General features: G+C 36.4%; 1 protein-coding gene across 1 annotated transcript in view; it reads right to left on the bottom strand.

Moving 5' to 3' along the window:
* Positions 1 to 4,991: 4,991 nt before the first annotated feature.
* The window catches only part of PLGRKT (plasminogen receptor with a C-terminal lysine), a 61,178-nt gene continuing 39,226 nt past the window's right edge, over positions 4,992 to 26,943 (bottom strand). Inside the window, exons 3-5 of the mRNA XM_043980542.1 lie at positions 10,367 to 10,497; positions 8,672 to 8,781; positions 4,992 to 5,555 (exon numbers count right to left, since the gene is read on the bottom strand). Coding sequence (XP_043836477.1) covers positions 5,434 to 5,555; positions 8,672 to 8,781; positions 10,367 to 10,497 — 363 coding nt within the window. The 3' untranslated portion in view covers positions 4,992 to 5,433. The remainder of the gene's footprint in view (positions 5,556 to 8,671; positions 8,782 to 10,366; positions 10,498 to 26,943) is intronic.

Here is a 26,943-nt window from a genome sequence, read left to right on the forward strand (position 1 = left end):
AATTGAGGATAATAAATGATTGCAAAAAATGTGAATACATCTTGACTCAGAACACAATATATAATTATGCAACAATTTCAAATGATACCCTTTTTTTTAACTTAGTATACAATTACTTTTTTGAAAAATCTGAACATATTTAAATACAAGTTAAAGCACAACACAATCTCAAAGACAACTTTTACAAATGTTCCCCTCTTTTTTTTTTTTTTGGAATATGCTTATCAAAAATAATACTTCTAGAATCAATTTACACTTGCCATGGCAAACAATTTGCCAGGGAAATGCTTTAAAGAGTTTGATCAAATAATCAGTTGAGAAAAAAAAATAACAAAAACAAACAACTCAGAATATGGGAGCACAATACTCCTAGAATTAACATTGTATTATGAAATCAAAACCATGTTTCAAAATTAGATAGATGAATGAATAGAAGAAAATACACATGGAATAATAAAAGACAATGAAATTCAAACTAGGGAAATCTAAATGAATATGAACTTAATATCAATAAGAGTATTATAAAATATAAACTTGATCACATGACTATAAAAAGCTTTTACAAATATTCTCCTTGTTTTAGAAACTAAGTATAAAACACAATCTCAAATGCATGAAAATCTCTATGAAAATAAACCCATACCATTAATTTCAAAATGTATATATAATAGCATAGAAGTCCTATGTAACCTCTGAACTGATACTATTACTCTGAGTGAATTCAGAACACTTTTGATTCCGATATCTAAAATCCCCAATACTCATATCAATACCTTGCTGCTTACTTCTACATTTCTGTAAAATATATATCCTTCCATGGCAAAAGAAGCAGAGTCTTGAACTATGTTGATGATTGTCATTCTTATTCAGCTTAAGTTTTTCTTCTTTAACCCCTCTATATTGTCTGTCAGTCTTTTCACCATACAAATGCTTTATAAGATTACTAATTAAAGACAAAAGCAGGTTAGCAAAATTATGAACAAAACGAGCATATCTGGAATTTAAAGGGTTTTCTAAGATTGTCTCAAAAGCACAGCCAGGCCGGAAGGGCTGAGCCTGAAGCTGCAAATGCAGGTAGAAAAAGTTGAGCATGCGCATCAGATCTCTGGACTTCCCAGGCAGGGGAAGCTATGGGCTTGGCCATGGGAGGAGTAGAGGGTGGGGTCTGGAGAGGAGGGGAAGGACCAGCGCAATTTGAATCAGACTTGATTTTGAACTCAGGCCTGGATTCCTCTTCCCCCACTTGGCCTCCAGGCACTAGGGAATTAAAAGCTTCTAGAGGGTGGGTCATTGCCTCCAGGCATGCAAAATTAAAGCAACAATTAGTGTTAGAACTGGGAAAAGCTGCAGGAATCTCTTCAGGTTTCTCTGAAAAAGCATGGTTGGGAGAGGGGGAGATATTTCCTGGTGTGAGTAAGTTGCTGGCTCTTCTAACAAAAATAAAAAGAAAAATAGAAAATCCACAAAAACAAAGCATTAACATGATCTTATCTCCCACTTGTCTAGTTAAACAGACTAAAATCAAAAATAGGGTAATTAGGGAGTTTAAAAGGTCCATTCGAAAAAATTTAAAGGGAAAACACAGCCAGTACGCCAGTACGCCAGTACTTAGCAGTTTAAAGGGTAGGGGAAATTTCTTACCCAACCAGAAGATCAGAAGTGAGGTTCAGCTTTCCTCTTCGTGGTCAGCCATCTGTTAAGGGCTAAAATTCTAGCTAAACTGTCTAAAATATCTAATGAGTGGTCGCCAATAAATTATAAGCTTTAGCAAGAGTTAGACTTTTAAGCATTTATTAAGGAGAATAAGAATTTGGTAAAGAGAGAGAAAAAGGCCTAGATTCCTATCTATTAAAGGGAGAGCACATTTCTAGCTCCCTTCTCCGCCAGAGTCCAGAGGAAAGAAAGCGAGCCTGAGCGCCAGTCTCTTCCTTCCTCCTCCCACTAGCCCGCGTCACTTCCTGACTCCTGGTCTTGCCCTCAAAGACCTTCCCTTCATGGGCAGAACTCCTCTACAGTAAGTATCCAGCAGGTGGCGTTATTCCAATCGTTACAATAGTGTTCCATGTTGTCCTATAGACACTGAAGATTTCACAAGTCTTTTTTAAAAAAGTAATTATTGTTTTTTTGTTTTTTTTGCAGGGCAATGGGGGTTAAGTGACTTGCCCAGGGTCACACAGCTAGTAAGTGTCAAGTGTCTGAGGCCGGATTTGAACTCAGGTACTCCTGAATCCAGGGTCGTTGCTTTATCCACTGCGCCACCTAGCCGCCCCCTTAAAAAAGTAATTATTGGAATACTGGGCTACTCTGAACTGGCCTGTAGTCTGGATAGAAGCAATTATCAGGACTGCAGTTATATGTGCAATTTTATTTTCAGGAGTTAGACCAGGACTAGGATCCAGTCATGGTAGTAAAGCAGCAAAATATCTCTGTATCTCTTTATCAAGACTGTTTGCCAGGTTTGTATCCTACTAATAAACCCTGTAGTTAGATTGGGGCGGGGTGGGGAAGGGAGGGAGCTGAATTTCTGTTCCTTGAGATCCAGGACTGTATTAAGACATTCAAATTGCATTTGGAATGAGTAACCAGAAGCAAGGCTTGCACTGACAGTTTCAATACTTGTTTTGAGTGGGTGGGAGTGATACAAAAATAAATAAAAGACATAGTTTCTGCTATAATTCCCCTGGGAGACATGTGAAGGAACTAATTATCCATATTTCTATTCATTTAGGTTTTTGGACAGTGGAGAAATTCTAATAAGAATGACCACTTTTCCACAATTTTAGATTATTTTCATTCTTCTCAAGCAGAAGGGGTACTGTTATTTTTAGATTTTAAGCAGTATTCAACAGATATTTATTGTGCACCTACCATTTCTCATCAGCCAATAAGCATTTATTAAGTACCTAGGATGTACCAAGCCCTGTGGTGAATCCTGGTGATATATAGAAAATGTTTTTAAAATTGTCTGTGGCCTCAAGGAGCTTACATTCTAATTAGAAAGACAACACATAGATAAACGTATATATATATACAAGATATTCAGCAAGAGGAGACAAAGCTATTCCTATCTGTAGACAACACGATCTCTTAAAACAGTAGTATCCATATTGGTCACAAAAGGTTCCATTAACCTTCAGGAAGAAAATATTAGAATTTCCATTTCTAATTATTTTGAAACTAAATAAATTAAGCTTTGCTAATATTTGACATAAAGATTGACACCAGAACCCACATGTTTCCTATAACAGAGTCAGATGTTATATAAAGTTCCTAAGGTATTCTGAAAAAAGAAGAGGTGCTTCCAATGCAGAGGAGTATCTTCCTCATCAGTTCATTCGTTTTCTTTCTTTCTTTCTTTCTTTCTTTCTTTCTTTCTTTCTTTCTTTCTTTCTTTCTTTCTTTCTTTCTTTCTTTCCCTCCCTCCCTCTTTCTTTCTTTCTTTCTTTCTTTCTTTCTTTCTTTCTTTCTTTCTTTCTTTCTTTCTTTCTTTCTTTCTTTCTTTCTTTCTTTTTCTTTCTTTCTTTCTTTCTTTTTTGTTGGTGAGGCAATTGGGGTTAAGTGATTTGCCCAGGGTCACATAGCTAGTATGTTCATTCATTTTCAGTATACTGCAACCTATTGCAGTTACATGTGCTCAGCTGAACAGATTTCTAGACAACTTATTTTACTGAGTTTTAGCTAAATGAATAAATGCTTTGAAAATATTCCTGCAAAGAAACTACAGATTGAAAAATACACTAATAATGCAAATGCTAGTGGAAAACTGTGGCAGTGCTGAGCCTTCTGTTCCTAGTGGGAGTTCTTTGTTGGCTACATTCTGAAGTAAAAACAGTGAGACTTTAATTAGACCAGACAAAAAAAGTTGGCCCCTCCCCCCAAAAAAGGAAATTATTAAAATTACTTGAAAATTATTCTTATATCCACTTTGCTTATGAACCTCAACTTAAGTATATACTGTGCTCTGAGATATTGATGACATGACATCATGATTAATAAGACATTTAAAAACTAAGTTTTTGTTACTGAAAATGATGTGTCACCTATAAAACTCTCAGTGGATAGAGGGCAGAACCCTATCAGTCAGGAAGATCTGAGTTCAAATCCTGCCTCAGACTTTTACTAACTGCGTGACTCTGGGCATGTCCCTTAACCTCTGCCTGCCTCAGTATCCTCATCTGTAAAATGAGGATAATAATAGCACCTACCTCCAGAGTTTTGTGGGGATGAATTGAGATAATATTTGTAAAGAACTTGGCAATCCTAAAAGCACTGTATGAACACTAGATATTATATCATCATCATTCTTTACTTTTTTTTTTGCAGGACAATGGGGGTTAAGTGACTTGCCCAGGGTCACACAGCTAGTAAGTGTCAAGTGTCTGAGGCCGGATTTGAACTCAGGTCCTCCTGAATCCAGGGCCGGTGCTCTATCCACTGCACCACCTAGCTGCCCCCATCATCATTATTTTTTATTATCTTTGTACACTTTTTAAAAAGCCCAACAATTTGGGAACAGATTTTTTTCTAACCAGTTTAAACATCTTCCAAATGAATTTCAGCAGATTTTGAAGCCATTGTTAAAAACACCTGCAACCTCTTTCAATTAATTTGAAAAAACAATAGATTGACATCAGAGAAGATGAACATGTGGTAGCTAACAGAATGAGCACCATGATTTAAGTAAGTGCAGTCTATAATATACTTCCTCCATTTGGATCTATGTATCATTCAAAGTATCTTTTTCAGCTAGGGCAGCCATTCATCAAAACTAACTGGCAAAATTAACTGAGCTAAGAACCAGATTTTGATGTGACCTATCGCAAAGTGTTTATCCAAGATTTAAAAAAATAAGAAAATATTCAACCATACTGTTACCACTAAAATATTATTAATGATAATTTCCCTGAATAACATTTTTAGTGAAAGAAAAAAGGTTTTTTAGGGTTAACAAATAAAATAAATATTATTTTAAAATATTTTATTTTGTCCTTTTTTACATGTCTACTTTAGATATGTTTTACAATGTACATAATATATCAGCATGGGTACATGTATAAGCTTTATCAATATATATGTATTTGTTCAACTATGTATGTTGAGAGTGTGTGCTCAGATTTTTTTAATGACAAGTATATAATCAAAACAGTTTTGAAGCCACTAATTTATTAAGATCCATCTGGCAGCTAGAAAAATTATGAACCACATTAATTATTACCATAGGTTTCAGCACATGGACCTGGAAAATGTGAAAAAGGAGATATTGTCCTCAAAAAGAAGTAAAATGCAGGCAATATTTTAGACATGATAGATTTTAATTTTTTTTTTTTACAAACCACATTATATCCAAAATATCAGTACCATTTAAAAAATTAGAAAACCCTATGATTCTACCAAGTTATTTTGTGCTTTGAGTATGGCCTAGTGAAGCCACCTTCATTTTTCTATGAAGAATTTGCTTTGAGCTTTTCTGGATTTCTCCACAGTTTCAAAAGTGATCATTCCTCTTGGCAGCTGCAGCTTGCTATTTTCTTCATCCAGAATGTTTTCTGCTTCACCTAAAATAAAGCAATGAACAATCTCAATGACATTCTGGGAGAAGGGCTCGATGTCCAGAGCTTCTGGTTTGAGTTGTAGAAACAAAACATCCTTTCAATTCTCTAGGCCTTTTTTCCCTCATCTATAAACTGAAAGTAGACTAGATAATCTCAAATGTCAAGGCATCTTGGTGATAAGTCATCCTTAGACACAGTTCTGAATTCTGACTCCTGAAGCCACCCCAGTTTAGACTACCTTTTGTTTTGTTTTGTTTTGTTGTTGTTGTTGTTATTTTTTTGTTTTTGTTTTGTGGGGCATTGAGGGTTAAGTGACTTGCCTAGGGTCACACAGCTAGTAAGTGTCAAGTGTCTGGGGTCAGATTTGAACTCAGGTCCTCCTGAATCCAGGGCAGGTGCTTTATCCACTATGCCACCTAGCTGCCTCCAAGCCACCCCAGTTTAACAGGACTCAGTCATCATTTTGAAAAACCATCCTCCAAAGGAAGAGGAGGTCCTGGGGCAAGCCTTTGGTATATTAAAGGACTTTGCCTCAAAACAAAATGAAATATTCTAGCATATATACTATCCAAAAAAAGGGAATAACTTTTGGAAACTGTCTTTTTGGTCCCCCGAGCCTTGCACTAAAGGCCCAGACCAATTGGCTACAGTAAAATGAAATGAAGGAATAATTAGAAATTCCATATTTTCACACTTTCCTAAAATCACCTTGAGGATAAAGGAAGTACGATGCAGTAGATGGACCATTGGATAAGGAGTAAGGTTAACAGGGTTCTCACTAGTCTGAGATTTTGTCTCACTTAAACATAATTAAGATTTAGAACAGGAAAGGCACTTAAGAGCCTTTTAGTCTAATCCTTCATGTTTTGTTGTTGTTGTTTTTTAGTTGTTTCAGTTGTGTCTGGTTCTTCATGACCTATTTGGGGTTTTCTTGGCAAAGATGCTGTACTGGTTTGCCATTTCCTTCTCCAGCTTATTTTACACATGAGGAAACTGAGGCAAACAGGGTTAAGTGACTCGTCCAGGGTCACACAGCTATCAAGCATCTGAAGCCAGATTTGAAGATGAGTCTTCTTGACTTCAGGCTTGGTACTCTGTACCACTTCTCTGCCCAGTCTTTCATTGTACAGATAGATGAGTAAAAAGAGGCCCAGGAGGGTTTGTCATGATGTACAATGACACAGAGCTAATAATTGGCAGAGCAGGGATCTGAGTCCAGGTTTTCTGACTGCAGGCTTGCACTTGGTTCTCTACTCCGCTCTGTCTCTTTGCCCCTCAGTTTCCTTATTAGTAGAATGAAGGGCCTACACTAGAATGGTTTCTAAGTTTCCTACCAGCTCTAAGATGCTATGTTGCTTCTCGAGACAGCAGTTTAGCAGTCTTGCTAGCTTCCATTAAAAAACTCTAGACTATAATATTTCTTTTCTTTTTGGTGCTGTTGTTTTTCTATTTTGAGGTTTTTCCCCATTGCTCTGATTCTTCTCTTATAACATGACCAATACAGAAATATATATGTGTATATATATATATATATATAATGTGTGTGTATATCTATGTATATGTGTATATATATATGTGTGTGTTTATGTATATATATATGTATATATAGACGTGTGTGTGTGTGTGTGTGTGTGTGTGTGTGTGTGTGTGTGTGTGTGTGTGTGTGTGTGTGTGTATATCCTAGATCAGATTACCTGCTGTCTAGGGGAGGGGGGAGGGAGGGGAAGGAGGGAGAAAAATCTGAAATTGGAAAGCTTGTATACACAAATGTTGAAAACTATCTTTACATGTAACTGGAAAAAAATAAAATACTTTTATCAGAAAAAAAACCCTCTAGGGCATAATGCTAGAATTTCCAAATAATAAGAATGGTATTATAGCATTTCAACCATCCCAAAATGTTGTGGTTTTTTTCACTAATTTCAGTTCAATTATTTAATTAAAGAGGATAATTTACAAAGAATTATATAGCTGGTAATGACTATTATTATTATTAATTTATTTATTTTAGTGAGGCAATTGGGGTTAAGTGACTTGCCCAGGGTCACACAGCTAGTAAGTGTTAAGTGTCTGAGGTCGGATTTGAACTCAGGTCCTCCTGACTCCAGGGCCGGTGCTCTATCCAGTACGCCACCGAGCTGCTCCGGTAGTGACTATTAAAGACCATGACTCAATGTAACTTATTATAGTACACACATACACATAAAAACATATACATACATATATACATACTACTATGTCCTAAATTTCCCAGAAAACTGGTTTTCCTGATAGACCTTAATTTGGTGAATGCAAAATTGTATTTAATTTACTGTGAATTTCCAGGACTTCAAGGTTAAAAACTTTTAATCTTTAAAATGCATAATTATAATAAATTTTTTTTTTAAAAAATCCATATCCAACTCTATTCCTAGAAAATAAACTCCTCCTTCATTAGTCACAAAGTTCAATTAATGTGACAAAATAAATTTGACTTTTTTTAGCTAATGCATTATTTTTATGAGACAGTCTGGGTTCAAACCTACATATAACTGAGACAGTTTAATCTTAGATTCATGAGAACTCAAGGAGATGAGCAAGATGTAACTGAGCAAGTCACGGAAATGGGGTTTAACACAAGTACAGTCACTTTAAAATCTACAGTCCATTATTCATAGAGATAGTGCCCCAAATTATGAACAGGCTGGGCTTCAAAAGCCTGAAAATGCATTGGCTAGAACTTGGACATTTCCCCAAGGGTTCAGTGTCATAAAGTCTGGTTAACTTCCCAGGCCAGCACACCAAAATCTAATTAATGAATTACCTCTAGTTCCTAATCACCCCCAGCTAAGGGGGTGGGTGAGGGGTTCAGACTGAAGCAGTGGCCATTGTCTGGCAAGAAGCTGGGATAGGGGGAGACAGTCAAAGCCATTATCACTTTTGGAAGCAATTCCAGCTCCTGAAGTGGAGGCAGCAATGGGATTTCCTTAAGAGGGTGGCAGCACGCTTAAGGGGAAGAGGACAGTCTGGCCTTCTTACAAACAGGTTGTTCCCAAGTCATGTGTTCTTATGTAGAGGACTCCCTGTACTAAAAAGCAAATTCGGCTATATAAACCTTCATTTGTCAGGTATGCACATACCTTTCATCCTCTGCAGAAGGGTTCCATAGCCCATGTCATATTGATAAGCAAGGACAAAGCTTAATGGAATGACAGGGAGGAAGAGGCCTGGTTTCTTTTTTTTAATTGCTCTGTTCAAAGAAAAACAAATATGAAAAACCATTCTTTTAAGAGGAACAATTATCTCTAGCCTCTCCCAAAAGATTCATCTGGTTGTTAGGAAGAAAGTTCTCTATTTCAAGTGACAGCACAGATCTTTCGAAGGAGAAGTAATTATTGTAATAATAACAAGGACTTTCAAATTCAGCCTTAATTTTTAACTAAATGGTTCCTTTTATCGCTGGCATCGCCATAAATAAGAAAACTTACACATTTGCTATATCAGCAATGAGCCCAATACCTCACACACTACCTTTGTGATATACATATGTGTGTCTCCTAAAGAGAAAAAAAAAGTCTTTCCCATCAGCCTTCCCAGAGCCTCTCTTAAGGAAAAAAGACCTGTTTCTGCCCTGAAAACCGACATCATTTTTGCCTCACATTTCTCTGTCTCTGAGAGCTGTGTGAAAGAGCGATGTGGGGAATTGTGGGATGACACAATTGTCACGGCTCTAGAGGCCTACTGGGTGCATGCGTGGCTCCCACTATACAACTTGCAGCAATGATGAAGACGTCTAAGAACGACTCTTCCATTTCTGTTTGTGAGTTTCTTTGTTTTTTTGCAGGGCAATGGAGGTTAAGTGACTTGCCTAGGGTCACACAGCTAGTAAGTGTCAAGTGTCTGAAGCCGGATTTGAACTCAGGTCCTCCTGAATCCAGGGCCGGTGCTTTATCCACTGCACCACCTAGCCACCCCTCCTCCATTTCTGGATAGGAATAAGGGGTAGTTTTCTCCCACTCCCAGCATGCCCTAAGTGATCACTCCTTCTTGATTGTAAGACAGCACCATCTCTGACATGAGTTGGAGAATGATGCAGGATAACCCTAATGATGTGACTACTCTTGTTCTATAGTGTTGTTAATAAATGGACACTAATAAAGGAAAGGGAAAGGACAGTCAGAACCATAGATTTAGAGCTGGAAAGGATCCTTCTAGTTCAATCTTCTCATTTTTTCAGATGAGGAAACTGAGGCCTTGGGAGGTTAAGTGACTGATCATAGTTACACAGGTATTAAGTATCAGAAGCATGATTTGTATCTGGGTCCTCTGACTTAACAATGTCCTTTCCATCGCATTACACTACCTTCCATATAGATCACATACAAAGGCTATAAGGGGCTACTTTGGCTCTATATTAATTCTTTGCAATCAATTTTGTGACAATCTAATGGTAAGTTCCCATCTTTTTTATGATGCAGAGGGGATCCTGAGTTCTTAAAGGGAAATCCTAATAAGCTGAAAATGCTTTTAATATTGGCTCAATAATAGTGTTTCTATCATCCAAGAACCAGAGGAGTTGAGTGTGTATCACTCAAACACTGGCCATCAAATGATTAATTTTTTGGCCACAGCCACTCATGAAACTATTTACCTAAGTCATGGAGAGGTTGCGATATGCATTGGCAGAGGGAGTACCTACAATGCTAAAACTGGAGTTTTTCTGAATATTTGAAGCATGCTAATGACAAAGGGGGAGGCAGAAGAAAATATTAGATGTTAGTTGACTTTTTCTGACCGTAAAATAAACATTTCTAGGTAAATAACAAACAACATACCCAGCTGTGAGACCAATAGCAGCAATGCTATAAAACGTCCCAAAATATTTGAGGAATTCCCTTGTCCAAGCAATCTGCATAGCCATCTGCCTTTCCCTCATTTCATTTTGCATCGTTAATTGTCTTTCCATCTGAGAAAAGAAGAAAAGGTAATGTGGTTATTTAGCTTTTAAAATAAGGGCAATTGTTAATGCTATTAGTGTGGGGTTTTTTGTTTTTGTTTTTTAGTGAGGCAATTGGGGTTAAGTGACTTGCCCAGGGTCACACAGCTAGTAAGTGTCAAGTGTCTGAGGCCGGATTTGAACTCAGGTCCTCCTGACTCCAGGGCCAGTGCTCTATCCACTGCGCCAACCAGCTGCCCCTATTAGTTTTTAAAAGATATTTTTGTCTCAATTCCATTTTTACTAGATAGTTCCTTTGTTTCAGCATACTTCACTGTCAGTTTCCTTAGTCCTATATGGAAATGCATTAAATCTAATCTTAGTTAATGACATAATGCCTTAGGCTACGAAGCTAGGTGGCACAGTGGATGGAGTACATAATAATAACTACTTCATAGCGTTGTTGATAATATTTGTAATGTACTTAGCACAGTGCCTGACACACAGAAGGTCCTAATCTTGCAAGTGATATCTGCCTTGATCATGTAGGTAATAGAACATTGAGATTTTGCTTCCACACTTTTAGGTGGCAGTTATGGAGTACTGGGCTCCAATTAGGGGCTAAAAAACAACTGTACAAAATCTGGTGCCTATCAAGAGAAGTTAATAGTTATACATACGGTCTATTGCTAGCTGTTATACCTCATCTTTAAACCACTCTATCTTTCAGATCCACCTAGAGTTTAAATCAAAATCCAGTTTCCTAAAGTCCATGGCATATCTCTGAAATCTAGAAGCACTGTTATTTACAGTGGAAACTTTCTTGACAGTCCATTATATTAAAATGATGCATATACAATATCCTAAGAGCCTGTGTTATAGAAAGTAAGCATAGGGCAATTACTATATTCAATTTTTATTAAGAATCAAATAATAAAAACTTTGGATTTTAACTCAGCTATTGTGTGACCTTACTAAATGACAAATCCTTTCTGTATTTTTTATTTATTTATTTTTTTTGCGGGGCAATTGGGGTTAAGTGACTTGCCCAGGGTCACACAGCTAGTAAGTGTCAAGTGTCTGAGGCCGGATTTGAACTCAGGTACTCCTGAATCCAGGGCTGGTGCTTTATCCACTGCACCACCTAGCCACCCCTCCTTTCTGTATTTTAATTCAATTATATGGGGAAAATGACATAAAGATGAGTAGTGAGGAATAATTAAATTGGGTATATCATCTTAGTTATAAACCTACATCCAACAATGACTCTCTGAAGAACTTTGCAGAGATCATATTTTCTGTGTCACTATTTCCCTACTGGTTAGAGGGAGATTGTTAAGCCTGTTGCCTAACTTCCACACAAAGGTTTGGGATCTTTGAGAGGCTACAGTAAAATGTTTAAAGTGCAAATGCAGAGCTTCCCATAAGTAATGAACTTTAAGGAAACTTTTCTTAAAAGTATAAGGTAAATTTTATCAATATGAAACTTTGTTAGTTTTCTCATCCCTTAGTAAATTTTATTTAATCAAAGAACAAAACAGCTATAATCAAAACTGATTCACAAATTCTATGTTAACACAATTTTGTAATGATTAAAACCAATGGGAAAATATACTGATTAAATTATTAACCCACCAATTTTATTGATGTGTGTCAGTAGAACCTGAATTTTCATCTCCTCTTCTTGAAACATTGTCAATAACAACAAAAAGATTAAAAGAGAATGTCTACCATAAATCCCCTTGAGAACGTTTAACCCAAATAATGAAGTACCTAACTCTTTTATCCTGTGGTGACCTTATTTTAAATAAACATAATGAATGTTTTATATACTAGTAATTTTCCCACTTCTGTTGCCCAGCATTATTGTTGATTTAGCCTGAGAACAACTTGAAATTAAATTGTTCCTTATTATCTTTAAACTATGATGATCTCGCTGTCTTATTTGATGCTAGATAATAAAAATAATTGTAGTTATGTGATAGCTTGAGAACAAAGTAGAAGGGATAAACTTCATTAAAGATAATTGCACACAGTAGGAGAAACTATATTCTCTCCACCTTCACAAAGCTATTATGTAGGATTCTCTTTGCACTGAACTTTTACTCTTCAATTGGCCCAATTGAATTTATTATGGACAGCCACTACTACTTGACTGCCTTCAGTAATTGGCCAGTCTCTTGAGCTTCTAAAGTGGCAATTATGTAAAAGCCCACAGACCACTTATTATAGTATCCAAATAATGAGATTTCATTTTGGTACCTATAGCACAAGTGTGACATTGCACATAAATTATTCTCATTGTGGTTTTTTAATTGAATCCTATGTAACTATTGAGAACCAACATGGACCAAACAGAGATGAATCAATTCATCTCAGTGTTTTCATCCCATCAATCTTCTCATGTATGCCAAATACATTCAGACGTGATAATAGAGTTGTCTATCCACTTGACTGAATAAAAAAGATAATTTATACTTTTAGCTATAAATAAATTTTAAACTTTTTCTTTTTTGGGGGGGGGAATGAAGAGGTCACATTAACCTTCATTTACTCCCTTTCTTAAAGTACAGAACATGTTCTAGGAGAATAGGTAGAGCCAAAATGGAAGCCAAAAATTCAAGTTTTGGGTAAAAAAAACCAAAAAACTGCACAGATGAGAAGAAAAGATGGCAGTTGGCATGTGACATTTTCAGTTGAAGTTCATACTTTCAAATGGTTCTATAATCCCTTAAGTAGCTTGGGAAGAGTCTAGGAAAAGAACCAAGAAGCAAATTAAAGCATTTAAATAGGAATTTAGCACATTTCAACATTGTACTACAAAACAATTATATACAAATGTAGTAGTAGTAGTAGTAGCAGCAGCAGTACCTTATTCAGGCTTAAAAAGTCAGAAAACTGCATCTTCCTATATATTGGGCATTTCAAATCTAACAATATTTTCAGAAGTCAACAAGGGATTTTATAATAAAAGGGTATTTGAAAGAGCTATGATTTTACTGGTACAGATATTCCCTCTATCAATGGAGCTTCAATTCATTTATACTTGGTGTGGTCTAAAAAAAAAATCAACATCAGGTGACCAGATTTCTGGTGATAAGTTTCTCTAAAGGTCTTCAGAAGAAAAAGCGCCATCAAGTCTTTCCAGCTTGGTCAGACCTTTCAAATTTATACTCCACTAGTTCAACCTTCAGGAACTCTTAAGTTATCTCTACGCCTCATATGTCGAGCAATGCTGATGATCTCACTGAGACTGATGTTTCCACTGTGTTTAATATTTTTCTGCTTCTTTCTGTCCCAAGGAGGTTCCTTTAGGGCTCTGATGATCAAGGCTGAAGCAGAAGGCACAACCTCAATCTGAGCCTGTCTGTTCTGAATGGTAAGTTTCACTGTGATCCTTAGCCTTTTCCAGTCACCAGTTGCCTTGGCAATGTCATCACCAACCTTTTTGGGAGACAAACCCAAAGGACCAATTTTGGGGGCCAGAGCTGATACGGCACCAACTTCACCACCAGTTCACCTTAAAAACACGACTTTAATTTCGTTAGGGTCAAACTTGGGCGGCATGGCTGCAATGAAAGTGGAGGCTCAGCCTGGATGCTGCGGGGTGGTGTCCCAGATTTGGGATGACGGAAAGAAGTTGCACCTTCACCACCAGGAGCTGGGAGCCAAAAGCAGGAGCATAACACTTTTGAGGATGGACAGGGCGAAAGAAGAAAGAGAGTAGGCTAAATGGGGGTGGGTGGGGAACAGGATCGAGAGAAATACAATTAGTAATCATAACTAAAAATTTTTTACAGCAAGTTTATTTATAAAGGCCTCATTTCTCAACTACATAGAGAGCAAACTCAAATTTACCAAAGGAAAAACCATTCTCCAGTTGATAAATAGTCTAGGGATATGAACAGGAAGTTTTCAGATGAAGTAATTAAATCTATCCATAGTCATATGAAAAATGCTTTAAATCACTATTGATTAGAAAAATGCAAATTAAAACAACTGAGGTAAGACTCCACACCTATCAGATTGGCTGATATGACAGAAAAGGAAAATGACAAATGATGAAGGAATGCTGAGACACTAATGCATTGTTGATGGAGTTGTGAACTAATTCAATCATTCTGGAGAGCAATTTGGAACTATGGCCAAAGGGCTATAAAACTATACATACTCTTCAACCCCAAAAATACCATTAGTAGGTCTATATCCCAAAGAGATTAAAAAAAAAAAGGAAAAGGACCTACATATACACAAAATACTTACAGTAACTCTTTTCTGGTGGCAAATAATTGGAAATTGAGGTAATGCCTATCAACTGGGCAATGGCTGAAAAAGTTGTGGTATATATTGTGATGGAATATTATTGTATAAGAAATGATGAGCAGGATGCTCTCTGAAAAACCTATAAAGTAAAATGTGTGATGTTTAAAATCTAAATTGTGGTCACCTTAAATCAGAAGCTTCAGCTCTAGTCTAGCCTAGAGTTCCAGCCTGGTTGGGTTTTTCCTGAAGTCCTCCTCCATGAGCCTACTTTAATCAGGAACCCCCTCATCAAGCTGTTTGTGGAAGCTTTTTTATAGATCTGGAACAGAGGCGGTCCTTACACACTGCTTCAAGGTGATTGGTTGGCGTCATCCAAATCCATTGTCTTTGAAGGTGTTCTCAAGTTGAGTTCACAGTCTAGTTTCTGAGAACAATACCTTCTTAAGGGATAGCCAGGTGTGATTACAATCCAATTAACTTGAAGTAGGCTTAATCAGCAGTCAATCACTCTCACTTGATTCAATCAGTATAGATTAATCTCCAGGTGGGTCTTTGAGTATCTGCTAAATCCCATTATTTCATCACAAATGAAAAGATCCAGGAGAACATTGTATATAGTAACATCAATAATTGTACATAGTAACAGCAAAGAATTTATGAAGAACAATGCTATCTCTAGGGAAACAACTGATGGAGTCTGAATGTAGATCAAAGCATTTTTTTTTAACTTTATTTTTCTTGTTGACTTTTGGGTTGTTTTTGTTTTGGTCTGTGTTTTCTTTCACAACATGACTAATATGGAAACATGTTTTGCCTGACTGCACATGGATACCCTAAATCAAATTGTTTGTCCCCTTACTGAGGGGGGAGCAGCAGGAGAGGAGAAAGAATTTAGAACTCAAAATCTTTTTTTTTTTTTAATCAAAGGGGGCAGCTAGGTGGTGCAGTGGATAAAGCACCTGCCCTGGATTCAGGAGAACCTGAGCTCAAATCCACCTCAGACACTTGACACTTACTAGTTGTGTGACCCTGGGCAAGTCACTTAACCCTCATTGCCCCACTAATAATAATAATAATAATAATAATAAAAAACATGACATTTATTTTTATCATAAAAGTATTTTAATATTTTCCAATTACATGTAAAGATAGTTTTCAACACTTGTTTTCATAAGATTTTTTAGTTCCAATTTTTTCTCCCTTTCTCTTTTCCTTCCCCTCAAGACAGAAAGCAATCTGATATAAGTTACATATGTAAAATCACATTAAACACATTTCTGCATTAGTCATGTTGTGAAAGAAAAATCAGAACAAAAGGGAAAATCCTCAAAAAAGTAAAAACAAAAACAAAAGCAGAAACAGTATGGTTCAATCTGCATTCAGAATCCACAGTTCTTTTTTCTGAATGTGGAGAACACTTTCCATCATGAGTTCTTTGGAATTTTCTTGGATTATTGCACTTCTGAGAAGAGACAAGTCTATCACAGTTGATCATCACACAATGTTGCTGTTACTGTGTACAATGTTCTGGTTCTGCTCATTTCACTCAGCATCAGTCCTTAATACTTAATACTTAAGTATTTCTAGGATTTTTGAAATCTGCCTGCTCATTATTTCTTATACCAGAGAAATATTCCATTACATTCATATACCACAACTTTTTCAGTCAATCCCGAATTGATGGGCATTCCCTCAATTTCCAATTCTTTGCCACAATAAAGAGACCTGCTATAAATATTTTTGTACATGTGAGTCCTTTTCCCTTTCCTATGATCTCTTTGGGATACAGACCTAATAGTGGTATTACTGGGTCAAAGGGTATGCACAGTCCCATAGCCCTTTGGGCATAGTTCCAAATTGTTCTCCAGAATGTAGAACTTAAAATCTTAAAAAACAAATGCTAAAATTTGTTCTTACATGTAATTGGGGAATAAATAAAATATTAAATAAATATATTACTAAACAAGTAAAAGATATTGTCAAAGTGGAACTACTCAATGTTAAAATATGAAAGGATAGCCAAAGAAAGACCTATTCCTTTAACCTTTGTCTCAGTCAATAAGCATTTATTAAGAGCCCTTACTATGTGCCAGGCATTGTGCTAAACACACTAGTAATACAAATAGAAGCAGAAAGACAGTTCCTGCCCTCAAGAAGCTTACAATCTAATGGGGGAATTTAATATATAAAAGAGAGCTGAAAAGTTTTGGCCTGGGCCTCCTCCTTAAACTGGAGGTTCTGGGAGAGACCAGTTATTCAAAAGATGAGGCTCAAAAACTCACGTGGTTTCCCTAAGCTGATGCCCCTCAATTTAACCAAATACCACCTACCCTTTAAGGTCCGACACAAGATCCTACTTCTTCCATGAAGTATACCCTTACTAGTGCAACTCTCATTGTTTTCCCTTCCTCTAAACTTCTTATAATGTGTACCATTCTATCAGCACATAATTGCCCAGTATCTATTATTTATCATAGCCTTGTTTCAATCATTGGTCTGTAAACCCCCCCCAGGCCAATAGCTTTATCCTATGTTTCTATCTCTGCTCCAGTACCTAATATAGTATGAAACATGTTATTGACTCAAAAACTACTTCTTGGTTAATGGTCAGTGTTGCTGTTCAAAATGTAAATCCCATGTAGAAATTAAGCAAAGCTAGGTGGCACAGTGGATAAAGCACCAGCCCTGGATTCAGGAGGACCTAAGTTCAAATCCAGCCTCAGACACTTGACACTTACTAGCTGTGTGACCCTGGGCAAGTCACTTAACCCTAATTGCCTCCCCCCCCCCAAAAAAAATGAATGAGAACCAGAACTTGGGAGCTATGATCATAGGATTTACAGCTATGCTACCATTTAGAGAATAAGGAGCAGAGTTGGAATTTAAACTAAGCCTTTTGATTCAACTTTCAGGGCTTTGCCAGTTTCACCTTAAAATAGCTATTTAATAATATTACTATTTATATAGTGCCTTACAAACTTAACCAAGTACCAAGTGCTTTACAACTACTACCTCATTTGATCCTCAAAACCCTATGAAGTAGGTGCTATTAACTTTTACAGATGAGGAAAGTGAGGCAAAGGTTAAGTGATTTGCCCAGGGTTACATAGCTAATACATATCTGAGGTTGGATTTGAAGTTGGGTTTTCATGATTACAAGTCCAACACTTCATTCGCTGTGCTACCCAGCTAATTTTCTTAAAGATGTGGAATCTGCCACCATGCCAGTTTTCTAGTAATTCCAAACTTCCTTAGCAAAGTCTTAGCTTGGGTGGCCATACTTTGGAATATATTTTCCACAGAAGCAAATGTATTTTGAAAATGATAGGTAAGGTTGTTAGATCACTGTTGGATCAGAAGAACCCATACAGTCATGGCTATTGTATATATGGATAATTTTTACCATAATATAAGTCAAACTAATTCAAGCCTTTAAATCTATGATTTTGCATCTAAACTCACTTCTACTTTTTAAAAAAGCTCTATCTTGGGAAGAACTTATTACATTGAAGAATTAATCACTAAGTCACTTCTGAGAAAGTTTTTCCATATTCATGCTACCAAGCAGATGTCAGTGGTGAAACATTACTTCACTGTTATTAAAAAGGCAATACACTCAATTTCTTGAAATTGAAACATAATAATTTTCATAATAATTGTTGCTTTGTTTTCATTTTCAGAGATATAGTGTTTCTACAGAAAGGTGAATCTAACCTAGGGCTGGACAACATACTTTCCCCTTTTTACTGTTTAATCTTTGTAAGAAGAAATAAATCTTTGATGTGCAATTAAAAAGAAGCTAGAATAGCTACCAAGAGGGAGATATGACCATAAGAGATATTAAAACTTAAATTATAGCAGCTTTACCGGAGAAATTTTTTTGTTCTAAATTTCTTTGAATATTGTTCTTATAAGAGTTGCAATTATATTTATACTATGGGTTATTCATGTACACTGAATTCTTCTTATGGAGATTTAAATCCTAGTTTGTTATCTAATAACCAAGTTGGAATGAGAAACTTTAGTTACTGAAAACAATAGTGTCTATGCTCACTATCACATCACAAGATATGGGGAAGAAAGGGAAGGAAGGAAGGAGCTTCCATTTACTGCATTTGTTAAGTATCTATTATGTTCTAAACATTGTGCTAAGTGCTTTACAAATATTTCATTTAATTGTTATAACAACTATGGCAGGTAGATGATATTATTGTTATTGACATTTTACAATTGAACAAATCAAGGCAGACAGATGTTAAACGACTTGTCCAGGGTTACACAACTTGTAAATGTCTAAGTCTGGATTTGAATTCAGGTCTTCCTGACTCCAGATCCAACACTCTCCACTGCTCCTCCTAGCTGCCTCTAGGTTACTTTGATAACAAAACAGTTTAAGTAGATTGTCTGTGATATCAAATCAACAAATATTTATTAAGTACCTACTATATACAGAAAACTATGAGAGGTACCATGAGGAACTTTTACAAAGAAGCACAACATCATCCCTATCCTTAAGAAATTTATAATCTAGTTGAGGAGACAATCTCTGCTGGTCTCTGAGGATTGGTGTGCCCTTATGGAATTCTGAAGTTGCCTTTCCTCTGGGAGTTTAGTCTGTCCCTACTGTGTCTCTCTGCTCTGCTGCCATTAGCCACTGCAGCTCTGGTGGGCATCACCTAGGAGTTACAGATAATCCAACCTTTCTCAAGTTCATGAGGTTATCCCCTGATCAAAGGGAAGGCAGAGGAGAGAGAAGATGCTTTCCCTTCTCTTAACTCCACCCATTTTCTCTAAGGAGTCCTCCACCATTGAATTTTATAACCATTTGACTGATAGAATCCAAACTAGCTTGCTGTTTTTATATATAGTCCCATGGAGATACTAAGGAGCAGCGGCATCAATTATGTCAATTATTGATGCAAGGATTTTAAAAAATAATTGTACTATAATTTACTAGTATTTCTCACATCTGTGAAAATGTACTTTAAGTGCAAATAATTATAAGCTATTAAATAAAAATCTTATTATCTCTAGTATGTGTAAGTGCAGGGTAGCTGGACGGCACAGTAGATAAAATGCCAGGTCTGAAGTCAGGAAGACTCATTTGCCTGAGTTCAAATCTGGCCTCAGACACTTGCTAGTTGTGTGATATCAGGCAAATCTCTTAACCCTGTCTGCCTCAGTTTCCTCATTGGTGAAATGAACTGGAGCAGGAAATGGTAAACCATGCCAGTATCAAAAAATCCAAATGGGATCACAAAGAGTTAGGCTTGACTAAAAACAGCAACAACATGTGTAATTTTACTCTATCAAAGTGGCAGCTTGGGTCTTTGAGGTATTCTTTTTTTTTTTTTTTTGTGGGGCAAAGAGGGTTAAGTGACTTGCCCAGGGTCACACAGCTAGTAAGTGTCAAGTGTCTGAGACCGGATTTGAACTCAGGTCCTCCTGAATTCAGGGCCGGTGCTCTATCCAGTGCACCATGTAGCTGCCCCCCCCCCTCCTTTGAGGCATTCTTACAGTTTAGTCCTTCTAAAGTTAATAATCACAGGCTATTTCCTCTGTGGCAACATTTGCTTTTATCTAATGACTCAAAATCCCTCTAATCCTATTAAACTGGTTAAGGACTTATTCATACCGGGTTTATTTTTTACTGATTGATTCAGTTTAGATGTTTTGATCATCAGGGGTAGAAATGGTTTTCTTTAAAGAGGAAAGCTACTAGATATGCTACTAGATATGAGATTAGATATCAGGTAGGTATTTTGGATGGCTCCAATTGTCAGGAAGCTTTTTCTTACATCAAAACTCAATCTGCTTCTTTGTAGTTTCTCCCCATTGTTCCCAGTGGTGTTCTCTAGGTCCACAAAGGACAATTCTAATACCTCTTCCATCTGATGGCCCTTTAAACACTTGAGGACTGCTATCAAGTTCCCCCTCAAATATTCTCTTATCCAAGTTAAACAATCCTAGTTTCTTCAATTGACTCCTCTGTGGCATGAATTTGAGGATTATCATCCTCTGAACTGCTTCCTCTGGTTTATCTATATCATTCTAAAAATGTAGTGCCTTGGACTAAACATAATACAGCCAGCTCTCACTCAACATGAGTAGACCATTCTGCATACCTCCCCCTGCACTCTAAATGTTGAGTGCCAGCATAGGGCAGTAGAACTACCAGCCCTTTATTTCTGGACACTATGCCTCTCTCAATACAGCCTAAGATCACCATATCTTCCTTGGGTGCCATTTTATACTCTTGACTGAATCAATTAAAAACCACTAATCTCTTTCTTTGCAAACTGCTAACTAACCATACCTCCTCCATCTTTCACTTACGAAGTTGAGCTCTTAAATTCAAGTGTAAGATTTTCCATTCATTCCTACTAAGTTCCAGCTTATTAGATTTGATCCAGTGTTCCCACTTGTCAACATTTTGTCAATGGTATATCTGATTAGCCTTCTAGGTGTGTCCTTATCCATTTCACTGAGAAAATGTTAAACCAGAAAGGGTCACCTACAGAAACCTGGGGACATTCCAGTAAAAACTTGCCTTCAAGTTTGCATCAAACCACTACTCTTTTGGTCAAGCCTTTTGACAAGTTCTAAATCCACAACTGTATGATGATCTAGCCTACATCTCATCATCTTTCCCACAAGAAAACTGTGAGAGACTTTATCAAATGCTTTGTTAAAATCAAGGGAAACTATTTTGACAGCATCCTCTGGTCTACCAGATTAGAAACCCTACCAACAAAGGAAATAAGGTGAGCCTGGAAATGACCTATGCTTGTTGAAGTCATACTGCCTCTTTGTTATCAGCATTTCCTTTTTTATCTGTTCACAAACCAGTTCTGTAGAATTCTAAAATGCAAAGACTTTTTCAGAAATCAACATCAAATTCTGTGGCTTAGAGTTTATAAGATTTAAAAAAAAAACACCTTTGAATTTCCTCCCAAGTCTGAGAGCTAAAAGCCAAAAAGAAGCCCTACAAATATTTTAGGATATTTTCCCTAAAGAATAATTAGAAAATCAAGGCTAAGGCCAGAATCACTTATTGATGCCACTGAAAAAATCCTTAAAGAATTCTTGCAAATATGCCCAACATCAAAGTAACATGGATGTTACAGTATATGCTACATAAAGTTCATATCCCTTGATTACAACTATCAACACAGAGAGATTATTCCCTAAAAAGACACAACAGACTGATAGGCTGAACTTGCCTGTTTTCCTGTATTGCTAAACAGCAAATGAGATATGAGGGAGAGGAAGGAAATGAGAAATGAGAAATCTACAAGCCTCTTACCAGAGAAATCATTATTAATTCAAATAAGTGACAGGAACATCAACTAACCTATATCTGGTTTTTTACAGGAGGTGAGAGGGAGGGGAGTACGAAAGAAACCTATAATTTCATGACATAAAAATATAGATGTGACACTTGTCTGACTCCCAATTACCAATGCTTACACTTCTACAAAGTTGCAGAAAATTCTACCTTAAATGAATATAACTCTTGACTAAAAATCCTCAAGTATATACAGATAAGTCCCCACTTTTAATTGCCTTAAGTAATGCTTCGGTTTTTGAAGTAATGGACAATATGTCAAGATATAAAATCTGCCAAATACCCCTGTTAGACAGTGTACTCCTTTGACTCAATTAGAAGGAAGCACAAATCTAATCTAAGTGAGAATACCTAAAAGTCCATTGCCAAAGATGTATGTTAAATGTTCCTTTAAAGACAACACAGTGGGGGTGGAAAAATCTATGGGCATATGAGTCCAAATATCTAATTTAAAGTCTGGGCTCTCCCATCTACTAGCCACATTATCTCGGATAATTCAGTTTTCCTTGCTTAGTTTTATCATTTATAAAACAAGGATAAAAGTCCTCCGTAAATAAGAAGCTACTGAGTAATTATTCCTTTCAATGACATTCATACAATTTTTTCCTAAAAGGCCTGACAATGACAAGCATAGATCTGGATATTTTAGCTTACCCTTAAAAAAAAAAAGGATACTTGGACAACTGTCCCCTTCAAAATGGTTTAGGAATAAATGGGGACACAAAATATCAAGATATCACCTCCCTTATCTAATAAATAGCAGGGTCTATTGATAATTGTTATTAAAATGCCCTCATAAGAGACTCTTTTAATATAAAAACACTATGAAAAGAAGTTTAAGAAATGAACTTGAACAAATAGATCGTTAGTGAACTTTGGGAATTAACCTTTTAAAGCCTTGGTTTCCTTATCTGTAAAATGAGGAAATTGAATTAGGAGATTTTAAAGGTCCTATTGAGGTCTAAATCTATGACTCTAGGATATCTGATTTATAAGCCATACCATAATTATAAAAAAGGAAAATGCTAGATGTTGGAGGGGATGTGGGAAATATGGGATACTAATCCACTGTTGGTGGAGTTGTAAACTGATCCAACCATTCTGGAGAGCAATTTGGAATGATGTCCAAAGGGCTTTAGAACTGTGCATACCCTTTGATCCGGCAATACCACTGCTAGGTTTATATCCCAAAGACATCCCAAAAAAGAGAAAAAGTTCTAGTTATATAAAAATATTTATAGCAGCTCTTTTCATGGTGGCTAAGAATTGGAAATCAAAGGGATGCCTATCAATTGGGGAATGGTTCAACAAGCTGTAGTATATTATTGTGATGGAATATTACTGTGCTATAAGAAATGACAAGGGGACAGCTAGGTGGTGCAGTGGATAAAGCACTGTCCCTGGATTCAGGAGGACCTGAATTGAAATCTGGCCTCAGACACTGGACACTCACGAGCTGTGTGACCCTAGGCAAGTCACTTAAACTTCATTGCCCCACAAAAAAAAAACAAAGCAAAACAAAAACAAAGAAATGACAAGCAGGATAATTTAAAAACAATCTGGAAAGACTTATGTGAACTAATATATAGTGAAGTGAGAAGAACCAGGAGAACATTGTGCACAGTGACAGCAATATTGTTTGATGAAGAACTGTGAATGACTTAACAATCCTCAGCAATACAATGATCCAAGACAATTCCAAGAGACTAATGATGAAGCATACTATCCACCTCCAAAGAACTGATATTGATTGAACAAAGACTAGAGCATGCTATCTTTCACTTTCTTTCACTTTTTTCTTTTGAGTTTTCTTATACAAAATGACTAATATGGTAATGTTTTACATAATTGCACATGTATAGCCTATATCTGATTGCTTACGGCCTCAGGGAGGGGGCAGAGGAGGGAGGGAAGGAGGGATAGAATTTGGAACTCAAAACTTTAAGGTCAAGAGAGCTACCAGGAAAAAAAGTGAGCTTTTCATGAGTATGAACCACCACAAGTAAACTAGCTTCCAGATATAAAGCAGTCATCTAATGTATTTATTCACCCTGACTCAGAATCCGCAAGAATCACTCCCACTCCTGTGGAAAATTATATCGTGGAAATCAGTGACAGTATCACATTAGCCTCCCGAACTTACTTCCTTGTCCTGAAAGGCAGAGGGATTTACAGAGATCTGTCCATTGTGATATCTTTCTTAATTAGTGGCAAATAAACTTCTGAAAACAGTGATAGGGCATAGTGGAAGGAGCACTCATTTTGTAATCAGATGACCTGAGTTTGAATACAAATTGTACTAGTACTTACACTGTAAGCTTGGGTAAATTACCTCCCTGGACAAGTCTTAGAGGACAATTTCTCCAAGATCCCCTCTAGCTCTAAACCCAGGGAGTCTATATCTACTAAGATACTTCTATGAAGCATTTCCTTCTATCAAATGACAAAAAGGAAGAGGCATATGAGCATACATCTATAATACTGCTTAACATTTCAGTAATGGAAAGGCACTGAAAGGATTTGAATGGAGAGCTGGCCTAAAGTCAGGAAGACCTGGATTTGGGTCCCACCTGTGATATAGACTGGCTGTTTGATCCTGGAAAAGTCACTCTCAGGGCTTTAGGCAGATCTCTAAGACTTTAAGCTGCATAGAAGGCACCAATCTGTTTTGGCAGAGGGAGTTTCCTCACCTGAAAGTCCCCTCTCCCAATGAAATCACAAGTGCAGTACCTATCTAAATTCCACTAAAGTAAATATATAGTGATAGGGTTTTTTTTTAATAAAGTTATTATTCATTTATTTTAACTTTTTTTAAAAATTGAGTTCTAAATTCTTTCCCTCTCTTCTGCCCCTCCCCTACCCATTGAGAAGGCAGGCAATATGATAGTAATTATTTATACATGTGAAGTCATGTGAAATATATTTCTATATTAGCCATGTTGCAAAAAATAAACAATAAAAAGCAAGAAACATAAAGAAAGTAAAAATGTATACTTCAGTCTGCCCTCAGAGTTCATCAGTTCACTCTCTGGAAGTGGATTGCATTTTTCATCATGGGTTCTTTAGAATTGTCTTATATAATTGTCTTGATCAGAGTACTTAAGTTTTTCATGGTTGATCATCATTACATTATTGCTATTATTGTGTACAATGTCCTCTTGCTCACTTCACTTTGCATCAGTTCATATAAGTCTTTCCAGGTTTTTCTGAAACCATCCACTTCATCATTTCTTATAACACTATATAATATGATTATATTCCATCACAATCATATACCACAATTCTTTCAGTCATTCCCTAATTAATAGGCATCCCCACAATTTCCAGTTCTTTACCATGACAAAATAATTGCTATCAATATTTTCTTGATCTTTTTGGGATACATACCTAGGAATTATATTGTTGGGTGAAAGGGTATGCACAATTTTATAGCCCTTTGGGTCATATTTCCAAATTGTTCTCCAGGATGGTTCAAATTCCACCAACAGTGCTTTAGTGTGCCTATTCTTCCACATCCCCTCCAGGATTTATCATTTTTTTTCTTCCATGTTAGCCAATCTGATAGGTAGCATTTCTCTAATCAACAGTGATTTAGAACTATTTTTTATTGTCATCCTATTTATTTAACATGTCCAAAGTATATAATGTGAAATTCTAGGTTGGACAAATCAAAAACCAGAATTAAAGTTGCCAGGAGAAACATCAACAATCTCAGATATGCAGATGATACCACTCTGATTGCAGAACCCAACAATACAACAAAAGGTCAAGGATATCAAGGGAATCAATGAAAAATGTGAAGGAAGATGGTCTAGTTGTACCAGATCTCAAACTGTATACAAGCCATTCTCTAGTTTATAAATGGTCAACCTATATGAACAGGCAGTTTTTAGAAAAAGAAATCAAAGCTATCAATAGTCACATAAAAAAAAAATGTTCCACATCATTTTCTGCTATCAGAGTGGTATCCTCTGCCTATCTGAGATTGCTGATATTTCTCCTGGCAACTTTAATTCTGCTTTTTGATTTGTCCAACCTAGAATTTCACATTATGTACTTTGGACATGTTCCTGCTGGGGTTTGTTGCTAATATATAGAAATGCTAATGGTTTGTGTAGGTTTATTTTGTTTTCTGCAATTGTGCTAAAGTTATTAATTGTTTCAACTAGTTTTTCAATTGATTCTTTGGAATTCTCTAAGTACACCATTATATCATCCATAAAGACTGATAGTTTTATTTCCTCATTGCATATTTTTATTTCTTCAACTATTTCTTGATTTATTGTAAAGCCAGCATTGTAAATACAATATTGAATAATTATGGTGATAATGTACATCTTTACCCCTGATCTCACCAGGAAAGCTTCTAGAATATCTCTATTACAGATAATACTTTGCTCTTGGTTTTAAATAGATACTACTTATCATTTTAAGAAAGGCTTCCTTTATTCCTGTGCTTTCTAGTGTTTTTAATAGGAATGATTGTCACATTTTGTCACAGGCTTTTTCTTCATCTTTTGAAATAATCAAATGATTTGGGGAGGTTTTTGTTATTAATATGATTTTAGCCCCTTACAGTAGTTATGTTTATGGTTTTCCTAATATTGACCAGTCCTGTATTCCTGCTATAAATCCTGCCCAGTAATGGTGTATGCTCTTTATGCTATATTGCTATAATCTCCTTGTTAGTATTTTATTTAACATTTATGAATCGATATTCATTAGGGAAACTGCCCTATAGCTTTCTTTTTATGTTTTTGTTCTCCCTAGTTTATGTATCTGTAATGATTGGAATGACACCACCTGCTGGAGACTTACTGTAGGAAAGCTCCAACATGAGGAGAGGGCCTCTGAGGGCAGGACCA

The sequence above is a fragment of the Dromiciops gliroides genome, chromosome 1 (genome assembly GCF_019393635.1).
Source record: "Dromiciops gliroides isolate mDroGli1 chromosome 1, mDroGli1.pri, whole genome shotgun sequence".
NCBI classification, from domain to species: domain Eukaryota; kingdom Metazoa; phylum Chordata; class Mammalia; order Microbiotheria; family Microbiotheriidae; genus Dromiciops; species Dromiciops gliroides.